Source organism: Triturus cristatus, chromosome 4_1 (genome assembly GCF_964204655.1).
Source record: "Triturus cristatus chromosome 4_1, aTriCri1.1, whole genome shotgun sequence".
NCBI lineage: Eukaryota > Metazoa > Chordata > Amphibia > Caudata > Salamandridae > Triturus > Triturus cristatus.
This window is the reverse complement of record NC_140585.1, coordinates 955,031,229-955,045,193: the sequence shown is the minus strand read 5'-3', so window position 1 is coordinate 955,045,193 and position 13,965 is coordinate 955,031,229. Positions and strand designations below refer to the sequence as shown.

The 13,965-nt window shown below is 49.0% G+C and overlaps 1 protein-coding gene across 1 annotated transcript in view; it reads left to right on the top strand.

Annotated features, from left to right (window-relative positions):
• CFAP54 (cilia and flagella associated protein 54) overlaps window positions 1–13,965 on the top strand; it is a 2,172,274-nt gene that overhangs the window by 590,181 nt on the left and 1,568,128 nt on the right. The window contains exon 21 of the mRNA XM_085653834.1: window positions 5,388–5,567. Within this exon, the coding sequence (XP_085509960.1) occupies window positions 5,388–5,567 (180 nt within the window). The remainder of the gene's footprint in view (window positions 1–5,387; window positions 5,568–13,965) is intronic.

Genomic DNA, 13,965 nt, shown 5'->3' with positions numbered 1-13,965 from the left:
ACTCATGTTACTATATTCTGAGGTGAATCTCAGATTAGGGTCACCCAGGTTTAGCCACATAAGGAATTCTTCCAAGGTATCTGTGGGTCCCTCCCAGATAAAAAAGATGTCATCAATAAATCTGCTCCACTTAACGATGTTCTCAAAAAATGGAGCAGATTCATTGAAAATGTGGGTCTCCTCAAATTTTCCCACATATAGGCAAGCCATGCTTGTGCCCTTCGTTTGAAGGTAAAGATCATCCTTGAACAAAAACAGATTGTGTTTAAGTACTAATTCGGTACAGGCCAGAATGAAATCGGCTTGGGCCCCTCTACATTCAACTGGACCCAGGATGCTGCTGATGACATTTAAGGTAGCATCCTGGGGTATGTTTGTGTAGAGGGCCTCAATGTCTAAGGTGACCAAAAGTTGTGTTTGGTTGTTAAATTTAAAACCTTCAATAGTGGTGATCATATGGGCAGAGTCTTTAATGTAGGATTTCTGTTTTGGGACTAGCGGTCTTAAAAAGCTGTCCACATATTTGCTTAATGGTTCCAAAAGTGAGTTAATACAACTCACAATTGGTCTGAGTGGTGGGTTTTGAACATCCTTATGGATTTTTGGTAATCCATATATGGCTGGGATCACCAGTTTATCATTGTACATAAAGCAATATTCCTTATCGGAAATCCATCCATTTTCTTTGGCTCTGGTAAGGAGTGTGCTCACCGTACCTTTTAGCTCATTCCATTTATTCATTGGGACTCTACTGTAGTGATCTTGAACATTAAGAAGATTCATCACTCTACCTTCATAGTCAGAGGTGTCAAAAATGACAACCCCACCGCCCTTATCGGCGGGTTTAATTGTGATGCTCAAATCGTTTTTCAGGTTTAGAATAACGTTCCTCTGTTCTCTACTTACATTGTGTGTGGTGGGAGGTTGGGATCTACACATTTCTTGTATTTTCATTTCTACCACTTGTTCAAAAATCTCTACTTTTTTGTCCACTTGATTAATGTGTGGAGTAAAGGTGGATTTTGGTTTGAGGCCTGAGATGTTAATATCTTCCCTATATTCTTTATCCTCAAAGAACCTAGTTAGTCTGATTTTGCGGAAGAAAGACTTAAGGTCTTTTTCTAAATTAAATTTATTCACTTGGGTTGATGGAGCAAAACTGAAGCCCTTAGCTAAGATCTCCAGTTCCATTTTGGTCATGATACGTTTGGACAGATTGATAATCGGAAAATTTTCATTACTTATCTCCAGTATTTGCGATTCCTTGTCTCCAGGAATTCCTCTTGAGGTTGATGCCTCACATATTGTCCTCTCCCATATCCCCGATTGGTTCTTTGTCCTCTCCTCGAGCGCTGGTCTAAAAAAGAGGAAGAGGATGGTTGGGCAGTGAAGCCCAAAGTAGGGACAATATTAGTCATTTGTGCATTTCCGCCATACTCGGTTCTTTGGTGATTTGCACCTTGATTATTTCTACCAATTTCATCATCCGAACCGGAACCAGATGATTCTGAGAATGTAACCCGATTTCTACTGCCCCTTTGATAAACTTGTTTTTGTTGGTATGGTTTCTCCCACATTCCCTCATTTCTCTGTTGGTAATAATCCTTTTGTAAGTAGGGATAATTAACCTCGACATTGTATTTCTCAATGTCCCTCCTTAATTTTTTGGTCTTTTTATTTGTTAGGTAGTCATTAAATCCATTAATTTCTGTATCTAATTCTTCTAATTTTTTCTTAGCCTCATCTAATGCCGAGTTGTTCTGAAGTTCTGTTAGTAACTGTTCTATTTCCTGTTTTTCTAAAATAATTACTTCTTGTGCTGTCTCAATAATGAGAAGTAGCCAATCTCTGCTACATCTATTAGCAATATGTGACCATGTTTCTAAAAATTGTTGTAGTTTAGGTGGTCTGATACACCCAAGAGAAACTCTCTTTTTTACATACTTGTGGTACCCTGTCTCTTGGGCAGTGGGGTCCCTCCCATGTTTTTTACACATGAGCTAGAAACAAGGCTTTTTTTTTTGTTCAAATCTGCAGATCAGGCAGCAGATGATGGAATATTTGGCAAATACGGAAAATGGTTAATTATGTGAAAATTGGTGCAGCCGAACAGTCACATAATTCCAGTGGCCCTGCTCATACCTCCGACTAGGTTCTGAAGTGCTCCTCAGTGGTTCCTTCTTTTTTTGTGTCTCATTGAGTTTATACTTTAACTTCTATGGAAACGAGGAAGACTAAACCTGAGGTTACCACTCCACAACACAGACTACAATACCACATAATTACTCTCCAAAACCCATAATCCCACTCCACATAATTCCCATACACTAAATACCACATACTTTCTATTCACAAAATTTCAGTGCACAACATACCACATAATTCCACTACACACAACGTACATCCACTCTACACCAAAAAACATTAGTAAAAATATTTTACATTTACAATGCAAATAGCTCTAACTCTCAAAAATGCGAGACCTATTACATTACAAATGCTTCTTTAACTTCATCCCCTAACCAGTACTGTACAACGAGGAACGTTTGCAGAGTGGTGGAGAAAGGGGGGACGTGGCCTCCGAAGACCTCTTAGCAATCCCACTGTGTGGGACTTAGTGGCGGTAATAGGAGAAGTAGTTGGCCCCCAAGGACAACCTTGGGGGCCAACTACCCCTCCTATTGGCTCTGGTAAGTCCCACACAGCAGGATTGCTAAATTGTAATAGCAGGCCACCCCCCCTTTCCCCACCACTCTGCAAACACACTCCCTAGTGCGCTCTTGGATGAGGATTAAAGTCCCCTTTGCTGCTGGGGGTCCTTAGGGGCCAACTAGCCTACCTGATACTTCCAGTATGTCCCAGATAGTGGGATTGCTGATTGGTGGACACAAGCCATGCCCCCTTTGTCCACCACTCTGAAAACGCGCCTCCTGGCACGCTCTTAGTTGGGGGATGAAGTCCCCTTGCCTCCTGAGGGTCCCTGGGAAAAAACTAGCCCACCAGGTACCTCCAGTAAGCCCCACACAGCTGGATTGTAGAGAGTGGTCCAAGGCCACGCCCCCTTTTTACACCATTCTGCAAACGCGCCTCCTGACGCACTGCTGCTCAGGGGAAAAAGTCCACTTGTGTCCTGAGGTCCTCAGGACACAAGAGGACCTCCTCGCCCCACCATCAGTGCGCCAAGGGGTGCGTTTGCAGAGTGGTGCAGGGAGGGGGCGGGTCCTCCCGCGAGACACCGGCTTTTTACAAATTTGCTTTTTGGAAGGGGAGCTGTGTGGCCCCCCTTCCCTTTATTATTATATTTTTCCTTTTTTTTAAAAATGGGACGGGGGCCCCCCTTCCATTGCTGATTTCAGCCCGGAGACCCCATACCCCGGGGCATGGCCACATATATATATATTTTTAAATTAATTTTAAGGAGGGGGCCGCATGGCCCCCCTCCTGAGGCCAGGTTTAGCCCCGTGGACCCCATCACCCGGGCCCAACCTTATTTATTTATTTTAAAAAAAATACAAAAGGGAGGGGGGCCGCATGGACCCCCTTCCCTGGGCCACTTTTGGCACCGGGGACCCCATCCCCCCAGGCTTGACCTCTTTGATGGGGACCGCGGGGGGAGCCCCAATGCCCCCACGGTCCCAGCCGGCTCCTCGCCTCATTGCTTTTGGACAAGGGGAGCTGCTGACATGTAGCTCCCCATGCCCAAAAGCAATTCTGATTTGCTTTGTTGAAGCGAGAGCAGGTTTCCTGCACTTGCTTCAGCGAAGCAAAGCAGTGTTTGCTATGGCAAAGCGGGAGCCGTGCTCCCGCCCTGCCATAGCAAACAGCAATGTCTCGGAGTGGGCACCCCTGGACATTGCAGGAGCCGGCCCTGGGGGGTGGCAGTCCCCAGGGCCATGAAGGGCTCCAGGGGTGGGCGCAAGGCCCCCCTCCCAACTAATTTAAGCCCCAGGGAGATGGTGGTCCCCGGGGCTGTGTGAGGGGGCTTGAGCCCCCCACACATTTATTTTATATCAAGCCCCGGGGAGGTGGTGGTCCCCGGGGCTGCGGGGTGTGGCGTGCCGCCCGTGTTTAATTATTAAAGCCCTGGGGAGGTGGCAGCCCCCGGGGCTGGGTGGGGGGAGTCACAACCCTTCCCACGCCTTTTCATTTTAATAAAGTCCCGGGGAGGTGGCGGTCTTCGGAGCTGCAGGGGTTCCCCGCGGGCTCCCGCACTATATTATTGTGATTGCTACCGGGACCTGGCCTACCTGGGGGCTTAATTAAACAAAGAGCAGGAGACTGCTCTTTGTTTTTTAAAATTTTCGGACGGATTCGCGCACCCAGCGCTAATTAGACCAATTTTGTTTTTACAAAAAATGCTTTTTTGGCCCTGGGGGTCCCCGTGGGACCCCCTGAATAGGCCTAGGGGGTCAGGGTGTTTCTACCATGCCCCTCTTTTCTTGTTTTTTACCTTTTTTTTGTTTTCTTATGACTCTGTACCGAGTCACAAGATGGCTGCCAACACATTCTGGTTTGGAGTGTTGGCAGCCAATCAGAATGAAGCTCGTGCTCGGGATGAGTCGCGAATCCTCTGTGCTCAAATATCGATATTTTTCTTTTTTGAATTTCTCAGCAACTACTGAACAGATTTACACCATTTTTTTAAAAAGCACACTTTCTAGACCAAGACCTACCTTTCTGCCAAATTTGGTGTAATTCCGTTCAGCAGTTCGGGCTGTAGCTTTGTCTAAAGTTTCCTATGTTAATTAAGATGGAGAAAACACGTTTTGGGACCCTCCTTTTTTCTCGTCCCCGGCTCGATGAATCACCCCTAAACTTTCAAGACAGGAGCTGACCTGAGGTGCTCATTAGTTTTGAAAATTTTGCGCATATTCATCAAATGGCACCAAGGATACTGGCAAAAGAAAAAACACTTTAAATAGAAACAAGGTCCTACCTATAACTACCTACTGCTGACCGCCAGTAGGCAATAGATCTATATACATATATGTATTTATGATTATTTTTTTATTACATGAGGCTGCTGAGACCAATAAAGCTGTTTCTAGGCCACACCTAAAACGACAGATTTACATGTCTGTGAGGAAATGTGAAAACCTTTATACTCAAACGCCTCTGGGAAATGTTTGCGTTATATATAACTGCATAACTAAAAAAAAATGTCTGTTTATCACTTACCGGGAACCATATTAAGACACAGAGTTCTAACTCATTTTTGCTTCTTTTATGCCTTCACTTAATGCCGCAGTCAAGGCACATTTGTACATGCAATACTGTATTTAAAAATTCAATATACTCAATTTACAGGTTGTAGATACTCTTCATGTACAGATAATGCATAATTAAAACTGCTGTTTTGCTTGTGCTTTCCTATGTCCGTACACTAGGAAGTGCTAGCTCTAATTCACAAAGCTGAAACTGAAGAAAGGGCAGTGTACACATCATGTATCAAGCATCAGCCACCAGGGAGCGTCGAGAAAAACGCAGTGCCATCTCCTCCTATATTGCTGTCCAGAACGGATTGTTCCATGTTATTTAAGCCTGCTCCGTTTTCATCAGATGTGAAGGTAATCCATTCATGTTAAAATCTTACATACATTGTACACATGTTCTTTCAAATGAGATCGAGTTTCCTTGGGGTTGAAGGTGGTGCTGTCTGTAGCCTCTTAACCGTAGCTGTATTGTGCATGAAAATATTGCTCCGATCGTAATATTCAACGGAAGGTGCTTTGCCCTCCAGGCTCCATCTTAAAATGTGCACTCCGGCTGCAGTTAGGTAGTGTGAATGAAACACGCGAGACAAGACTAATCTATTCTGTTATATATGATGTTTCATTCTGGTGTCGATAATTCTATTTAAACGAACTATGGGCCAGATACACTAACCCTGGGCGCAAAAAGTGGTCGCAATTTGCATTATTAGTTTACCGCCCTTTTTAGGTTGGTTAGCAAAATAAGGAATCTACATGGTAGCAGTCCGAATTGGTTGGTGGCAAATTAGGACCCACTCCAATTGGCCAAAATCACAGGGATAGTGGCATGCAAAGTCATCAGGCCACTCACTGTCCCTGTCATTTCTTTTAGAAAATTAACACGTTTTTTCCAAAGTGGCGCAATTTTCTTAAATGAAAAAGGGATTTTTTTTTAAAAAAAAGTGTTTTTATAAAGTTTAATTGAGAATTGTCCCCATGAACGTTATACCCCAATTTACAAAGTCAAGGGGGCCTAAAAGGGGGAGGGGGGGCAATTTGCTTTTGCAAATTAGTTACGAACTCAACTTTTAAGTCTATAACTTTTCAGTGGTTTTGTAACCGGGATTTCAGTTGCAAACCATTTCTACATGAGGTACCGAATCACAATTTCAAAGGGACTCCCACAACCAGGGCCGTACTGGCCGTAGGGGGCACTGGACAATCCCCCGTTGGGCTCCTGGGAGCCGTTTTTGTTACAGGGCCTTTTTTTCGCAGCATAGCTTCAAAATCGGCCCTATTACAAAATCGGCCGAAAACCGGCCCTTGCAAAGAGCTGGGCGCACCCTCAACCCCCCGGGGGGTCCGGCCGAGAACTTTTCCAGGGCCGGTTTTGGTTCCCAGTCCGGCCCTGCCCATAACACATCTCTTCCAAATTGTGATTTGATATCCAGTTGCAAACACAAGTCCTAAAATGGATTTGGTACAGTACAAAAAATATTTTGCAGTCAGAAGAACAAAATCTGAGTGTTTGCGCTGCAAAAAAAAGTTTTGCAAATCTGACCCTATATTTTCTATGAAAACGGCAAGCACTACCAAGCAGAACAAAAGTACATAACAACCAAGAGCACAAAAACAAAAATAAACAGCAGTACCGCTGTTGGCAATGTTGTACTGTAAAATAACTGCTCTGTCATTGCACTCCTTTATAGACAATGTCCATATCGGAAAGAGACTATTAGTTATAGATTCCTTACCTTAGAATTACCCCCAGGCATCAGACTGGATCCGTAGAATATTTTTCTTAGAAGTACCCCTGTGCGTCGGTAGGTGGCGTCAGTCGATGCCACGTCCGTCGTCGGCATTGTGGTTGCCGAGATGACGTCACAGTGTCTATTAGATGCCGCCCCTGCGCGCTAACCTCAGTTCTTTCATTTTCTGCGCCTACCAGCGCAGATCCGGAGAGAGCTTGCCCCTTAGTCGCTTTTTGACTAACCTTTTTCTGACTTTTTGTCGAAGTCTTTTAAGTCTTCCGACTCCTGGGGCACGAGGGATGTCCAGCCGTCGGCCCGGTTTCAAGCCTTGTGACTCCTGTTACAAGTTGATGTCGGTCACCGATCCTCACCCCGTGTGTCTTTGGTGCCTGGAGTGCGACCACGACCCGAAGTCGTGCTCCGACTACCGGGCCCTGAACCCAAAGTTTTTGCAGGAGTGGTCCCAAAAGCTTTAGGAGGCCAGGTAGTCCGCTCCGTGCCACTCGAGGTCGAGGGGAAGGTCGAGGAACAGGTTGCGGAGCAACCACCATTTATCATCAAAGTCTTCACACTCCTCAGGTAAGTCGAAGCACAAGAAGAAGGCGAAGAAGCACCATCGCAATTTGCCTTCTCCCCTTCCGTCGGCCGACGCGACGCTGGACCCAGAGTGTGTTCGCTCTCCGGCTCCTTCCTCAGCGCCCGTTGGGACGGCTCCGCGCTTCCCTCCCTTCCCCGGAGCTGGAACATCGCCTGCCCTGCTTCGTCAGTTTTATGAAGCGCTACACAGCATCTTTGGGCAGTCAGATTCCGCTGGCGCACCTTCGGGCCCCACGGACTCGGCTGGGGTTGCTAGGCCTTCGATGCCTGTGGCTCCAGCCCCTGTGCCACAGGGCTCCCATGGAGCCAGGCCTGGATCCAGATCGGCGCCGTTTGACCTCACAATATCTTCCCGGCACCGATTCCAGTGATGACGCCCGACACTGGTTGTGCCCCAACCGGCGCCGACCCCAGCCTCACCTCCGATATGGACCCGGCGCCGGTACCGGTACTTTTGTCCCACTGTTCATACCTGGTGTTCTCTACTGCCCTGAGTGGCAGCCAGAGGAGGGTGAGGAGGACTGGAAGGGATCTGTTGACCCTCTAGCAGACCAACTTGAGGAACCGGACTGGCAAGAGGAGTTGGGTGATGCCAGTGGTTTGGATACCTCCCCAGACCTTGGTATGCTTTCTCTCCCTACCGTGGCTACAGAGGAGGAAGCTTCCTATGCTGTGGTGTTGCGTAGGGCTGCTGAGGCCTTGGGCCTCGCGCTTCCTATGGTGGCTGTCAGGGCTAACCTCCTGACTAAGGTGCTTCAGCCGGCAGCAGCCTCTTCGGAGCCCCTGCTGCCTTCTAACGAGGACCTCACGGACATCCTTCTGGGCACTTGCTCAAAGCCCAGCACAGGGGGCCCTGTGGACAGGATGATTGCCCAACGCCACCTCCCGGCCCCAGGAGACCCACTTTTCCTCTCCCACCACCCTACCCTGGGGAGCTTGGTGGTCCAAGCCTCATCCTCAAAGGACGCATTGTAGGAAGGTGGATATCTGACTATGGTTACCCCCAACTTTTTGCCTAGTGTCTAGCTGGTTTTTCGACTTAGTTGGCCTGAGATCCTGCCATTCAGGGTCTCAGGCTGTCTGCTCTCTCTTTAAAATGGACTCCATGTACCCTAGGTACATAACCAATTGGTAAGGATCACCTTATTGGACCCTGTACAGTGTACCCTAGGTACCCAGGGCATAGGTGTAACCTAGGCCTCCCAGGGGCTGCAGCATGTATTATGCCACCCCTGGTCTGGCCTTCCAATCAGACACAACTGGCTGATCACTCAGCTGGGGCAAGGTCGTGTAATCACCCCTTGCTTAGATATAGTATGCCTATATCTACCCTTATATATAGACACATGTGTACCTATCAGTCACTCCTATGGCAGGCCTTAACAATCCTGGAGGCAGAGTGCTTGGTAACATGTGAGATGGTGCTCTAGCATGAGCTGAGCCTGTCTGCAGCTTTCGGAACCATGTCCTTATAGCTGTTCTATGATATAGCCTACCATATACTCTTAAAGTGCCTTATAATCTTAAACGGTTATGGTAACTATGGTTTGGCTTTATCAAAACATGTCGTGTAAGGTGTCTAACACTTTGGAATAATACCCCCATACCATTTCTGGTGATGAGGATATTATTCCCCCCTTCTAGAGGGAGAGACATGTTAAAATCCTACTTTGCTGTTTAACTCTAACCAAAGCCTCAGCATCACAAAATGGATGCTGCTGCCACAGACACAAGTCTGACCTCCTGCTGCTGGGAGTGATCCCGGCAAGGGAGGCTTGGACAATAGGTTTCCTGCTTGGGGAGGTGCTAGCACCTCCCCAGACAGACTTTAGTGTATTGGGGCAGGGAGGGCTGAAAGGAATGAGACATGCCTGGGGCACACAAGGTGTCCCATGCATAGTCCAGTTCAAACCGGTGCTGGGGCACTCCAGCCCCAGTCCTGGCGCGAAACTGGACAAAGGGAAGGGGGTGTAACCACCCCCCTCCCAGGTCCCACCCATAAGGCGTGACCTAGCAGGTAACCCAGCCCCCCAGATTAGTATAAGAGTGGTAGCTGGGCCCCAGGAGATTAGATTATCCTGAACCTGCAACTTGAACAGAAACTCTGGACCTTCGACATTCGACGAAAGAAGAAGACTGAAGAATCTCCCTTGTGGCCAAGGAGTGGCTACCCTGTGCAAACAGGCACCATCAAGAAACTACCCTTTGCTTTGCTGAAGTTCTATGAGGGACCGACTGCAGAGCCCGACCAGAGCCTTGACTTCCAGACTTCTCCGACCCTGATCCACATCCACAGCCGAGCTGAGATCCGTGGAGGCGACAAGAGACGTGGGACCGGCTACCTGGGAAAAGTGGCGAGTATCTTCCAGCGCAGCTTCTGAGGCACCCTCGAAGTTGTGCACCGGGGATTGAGAAGCCCCAACCCCAAGCACCATCTGCACCGAAGATCAGCCCCCCACACTCCACGAGTCCTGCTTGGGGCCCTTCTGCATTTTCCTGCTTGCCGCGCCTGTCCGGTTGCTTGCCCGTTGGCTAGTGGCCTTTGTGACGACGCACCCTGAAATCTTCACTGCTGGTTTGGCTCCTCCAGACTGGCTCCCGCTTCCTTGCAAAAGAGAAGCACCCCAGACCTTCCTGGTCTGCACCAGAAGCAAGTCCTCCATTCTTCCTGGGTTCCGCTTGCCAAGGCTTGGTGAGTCCTAGTTCGACTTCGACGCCGCCGACAGCAAGAGCCTTCGTGGGACAGCTCGCCTCCTGGTCCTGGTCGTCCTCGACATCTCCTGGTCCCCGTGGCTGCAGCGACAAGCTTCACCTTCACCTGCAATCTTCACGACATCGCCTGGTTCCTTCCTGGTTCCACGTGGTCACTGGCTAGTGACCTTGACTCTGTCCCTTCTGCTTGCAGGTATCCTCTCTTCTTGATCCCAGCCTTGGAATCCACCGGACACTCTTCACTGACTGCCTGTCAGCAACTTTCCTTCAGGCATCCATAGAAGTCCACGACGAAATCCGACGCAAGTTCACACCTATGCACCCGCAGCCCGTGGGCTAGGTAACTTGGGTACTTCGGTGCTCACAAGGGTAGTGACTAGCCTAGGGTCTAGTTTCCGAGTCTCGACTCTCTAGCTACTTCAGAAGTGTCCTTAAACTGTTAATTTCTAACTGCTAGTTATTCTATCGACTTTTACGCATTACGCGTGAGTGTTTCCACTCTGCACCTGAATCCCGTGGGCCTCCCACTTCCTAACTGTTGCTAGTGTAGTGTAGCCCCAGCGATTCCCTAGGCCTAGGCCTATCCTATTTCCGTGACAGTGGTCCTTATACCACTTCTTTAGTATATGGTTTGCGTGGCCCCTAGGGCCTAACTGTATTACTTACCTGTGTGACTTAATGTATGCTTAAATAAGACTGTGTTGTACTTACCTCGAATCTCATAAAGAGTGCTGAGGGTTTGACTAGAATAAATACACTTTATTTTATAGATATATCTGTTGTGGTGTCCTTTCATTTGGTATTCAAGGGATTATATATGGTATCACAGCTGGCTTCACATGCCATTCAGAGTTTAGCCTAAGACTGCTCTTGTCCATGCTACCACTAGGATAGCTGGTCTATAAGGTTGACTTTACAACCAATCACCATAAGGGTTGTTTGGACTGATATAAGGTGTACACTAGAGCTAGTGACGTCATACATCAGGCCAACTTCTCACACGCATTACCTACTGCTCCTCCTTATAGGGAATCCAAGAAGATGGACCATCTTGGGAAGAAGATGTTTTCTGCTGCCAGCTTAGGACAGTGGTCATTGAACACTGCATGTCTCTTGGGCTGTCCGGTGTGGGCTGGATACCGCCAACTCGCTGGGTAGAACGGTTTCCACGTCGGTAGCCCTTAGGCGCTATGCCTTGCTGAGAACGTCTGGCTTCTCGGGGGATGTCCAATCTACCCTTTTGGACATGCCCTTTGATGACCGTCGCCTCTTTGGTAAGAAGGCGCACAGCGCCCTCGAGTGTTTCAAGGACTCTAGGGCTGCAGCCAGATCCTTTGGCCTTGCAGCAACTTCTTGGGCCATGCAGTTTGCCTTTCGCCCCTTTCGTGGCAACGGAAGGGGTGCCCCACCATGTTCCACCCAGAGCCACAGGGCGGTGCAAGCTATCCAGCCTCTGCGTAGCTGGGGATGTGGGACCCAGCATCGTGGGTCTGGGGGCCAGCGGGCGGGGCAGTCCACCAATGCCCCCCCCTGCAGCAGCCTCCAAACCTTCCTAATACGACCTTTCAGGGCCATCAGTTGCCGGTGGGGGCAGCAGGATTTGCCATAACCTCCCCCACTGGCACAACATAACGTTGGACAGGTGGGTTTTGCAAATAGTCCGAAGGGGTTACTCCCTCCCCATTGAGACTACCCCTCCCTCCATTCCACCTATTTTCCATCGCATGTCAGAGGATCATTTGGCCCTTCTCCGTCGGAAAGTTATGGCTCTCTTGGCCTAGGGAGCTATCAAACGCGTCCCTGTGCCAGAAGTAGGTTGTGGCTGCTACTCCCACTACTTCCTGGTACCCAAGAAGGACAAAGGCCTGCGTCATATCTTAGACCTCAGGGACTTTAACCGCTTCCTCCGGAGAGAGAAATTCAAGATGTTAACCTTGGCTCAGGCCTTGTCTGCCCTATACCCTGGAGACTGGATAGTAGCGCTAGACTCTTACTTTCACATACCCGTCTTGCCTGCCCGTCTTGCCTGCCCACCGGCGTTACCTACGGTTCACGATAGGCCGCAAGCACTTTTAGTTAACCGTGCTCCCCTTTAGTCTGGGATATTCGGGCTAGGATACCGATGTTTCAGCCTCTATTCTGGATTTCGGTGAAAATGACCCTGAGGCTGCTGGGCCTCATGGCCTAATGCATCCTGCTGTAGGGTCATGCCAGATGGCATATGCGGGCTCTGCAGTGGGACCTGATGTTCCAGTGGGTGCAGCATCAGGGGAATGTTTCCAATGTCCAGATCTCGGAGGGGACTGCAAGTTAGTTGCAGTGGTGGATCATGAACCAGGATTGGGTCAACGGCAGATCCCTCTTCCTTCCCCAACCAGGGTTCACAGTAGTGATAGATGCATCCCTCCTGGGATGGGCAAGCCACATGGGAAAGGCGGAGATCAGGTGTCTCTGGTCTCCGGTGGAGTCCAGGCTCCACATCAACCTTCTGGAGCTCTGGGCAATTCGTCTTGCACTGAATGCATTCCTTCATTCTGTCAAAGGAAGAGTAGTGCAGGTATTCACGGACAACAGCACCGCCATGTGGCACTGCAACAAGCAGGGCGGGGTGGGGTTGTGGACCCTATGTCAAGAGGCTCTTCGCCTTTGGACATAGCTGTAACATCAGGTCATGACCCTGGTGGTTCAACACCTGGCAGGTTCTCTGAACGCCAGGGCAGACGAACTCAGCTGCCGGTGCATGATGGATCACAAATGGAGTCTTCACTCGGAGGTGGTGAAAGGTGTCTTTCAGGAGTGGGGAGAGCCTTGGTTAGATCTATTTGCCACCAAAGAGAACACGCAATGCCAGCAGTTCTGCGCGTTGGAGTTTCCAAGGCGGCACTCGCTCTGCGACGCCTTTTATCGCGAGTGGAATTGTGGCCTCCTGTATGCCTTTCCGCCTGTACCACTTCTGCCCAGAGTGCTGAAGAAGATCAAACGCGACCGGGCCTAAGTCATTCTTGTGGTTCCGGACTGGGCACGAAGAGTCTGGTACCTTGGGCTCTTCAGCATGGCCATCAATCCTCCGATCCGACTGCCTCTTTGGGAGGATCTTCTGTTGCAGCAGAAGGGGACGGTCCTCCACCCGAACCTTTCCAGCCTCCCCCTCCTTGCATGGAGATTGAGCGGCAACAGTTGACAGCTTTTGACCTTCCTCCTGAGGTCTGTAATGTCATCTTGGCAACCAGGCGTCCCTCCACTAAAACGGTATACACCTGTAGATGGAACAAATTTGTGGCATGGTGTACAGCAAAGGCTGTGGATCCCCTTTTTGCCCCTCTTCCAGAGGTTCTCCTCTTCATTCTTTCTTTGGCCCAGCAGGGCGCTGCTCTGGACACTCTTAAAGGCTATCTTTCGGCCATTTCGTCCTTTCTACGCCTTCCTGCTCAGCCTTCTCTTTTCAAGTACCCTATTGTTAACAGGTTTCTGAAGGGCATTACTCATCTTTTTCCTCCTTCTCCTTTCATAATGCCCCAGTGGGACTTGAATCTTGTCCTCACTTATCTTTTGTTTGCTCTCTTTGAGCCACTACATAATTGTCCTGTTCGTCTCCTTGCTTTGAAGACTGCTTTCTGGCTTGCCATCACCTCTGCTCGCAGGGTGAGTGAGCTTCAGGCCTTATTTTCCAAACCTCCTTTTCTTGCGGTTCATCCGGACAAAGTAGTCCTCCG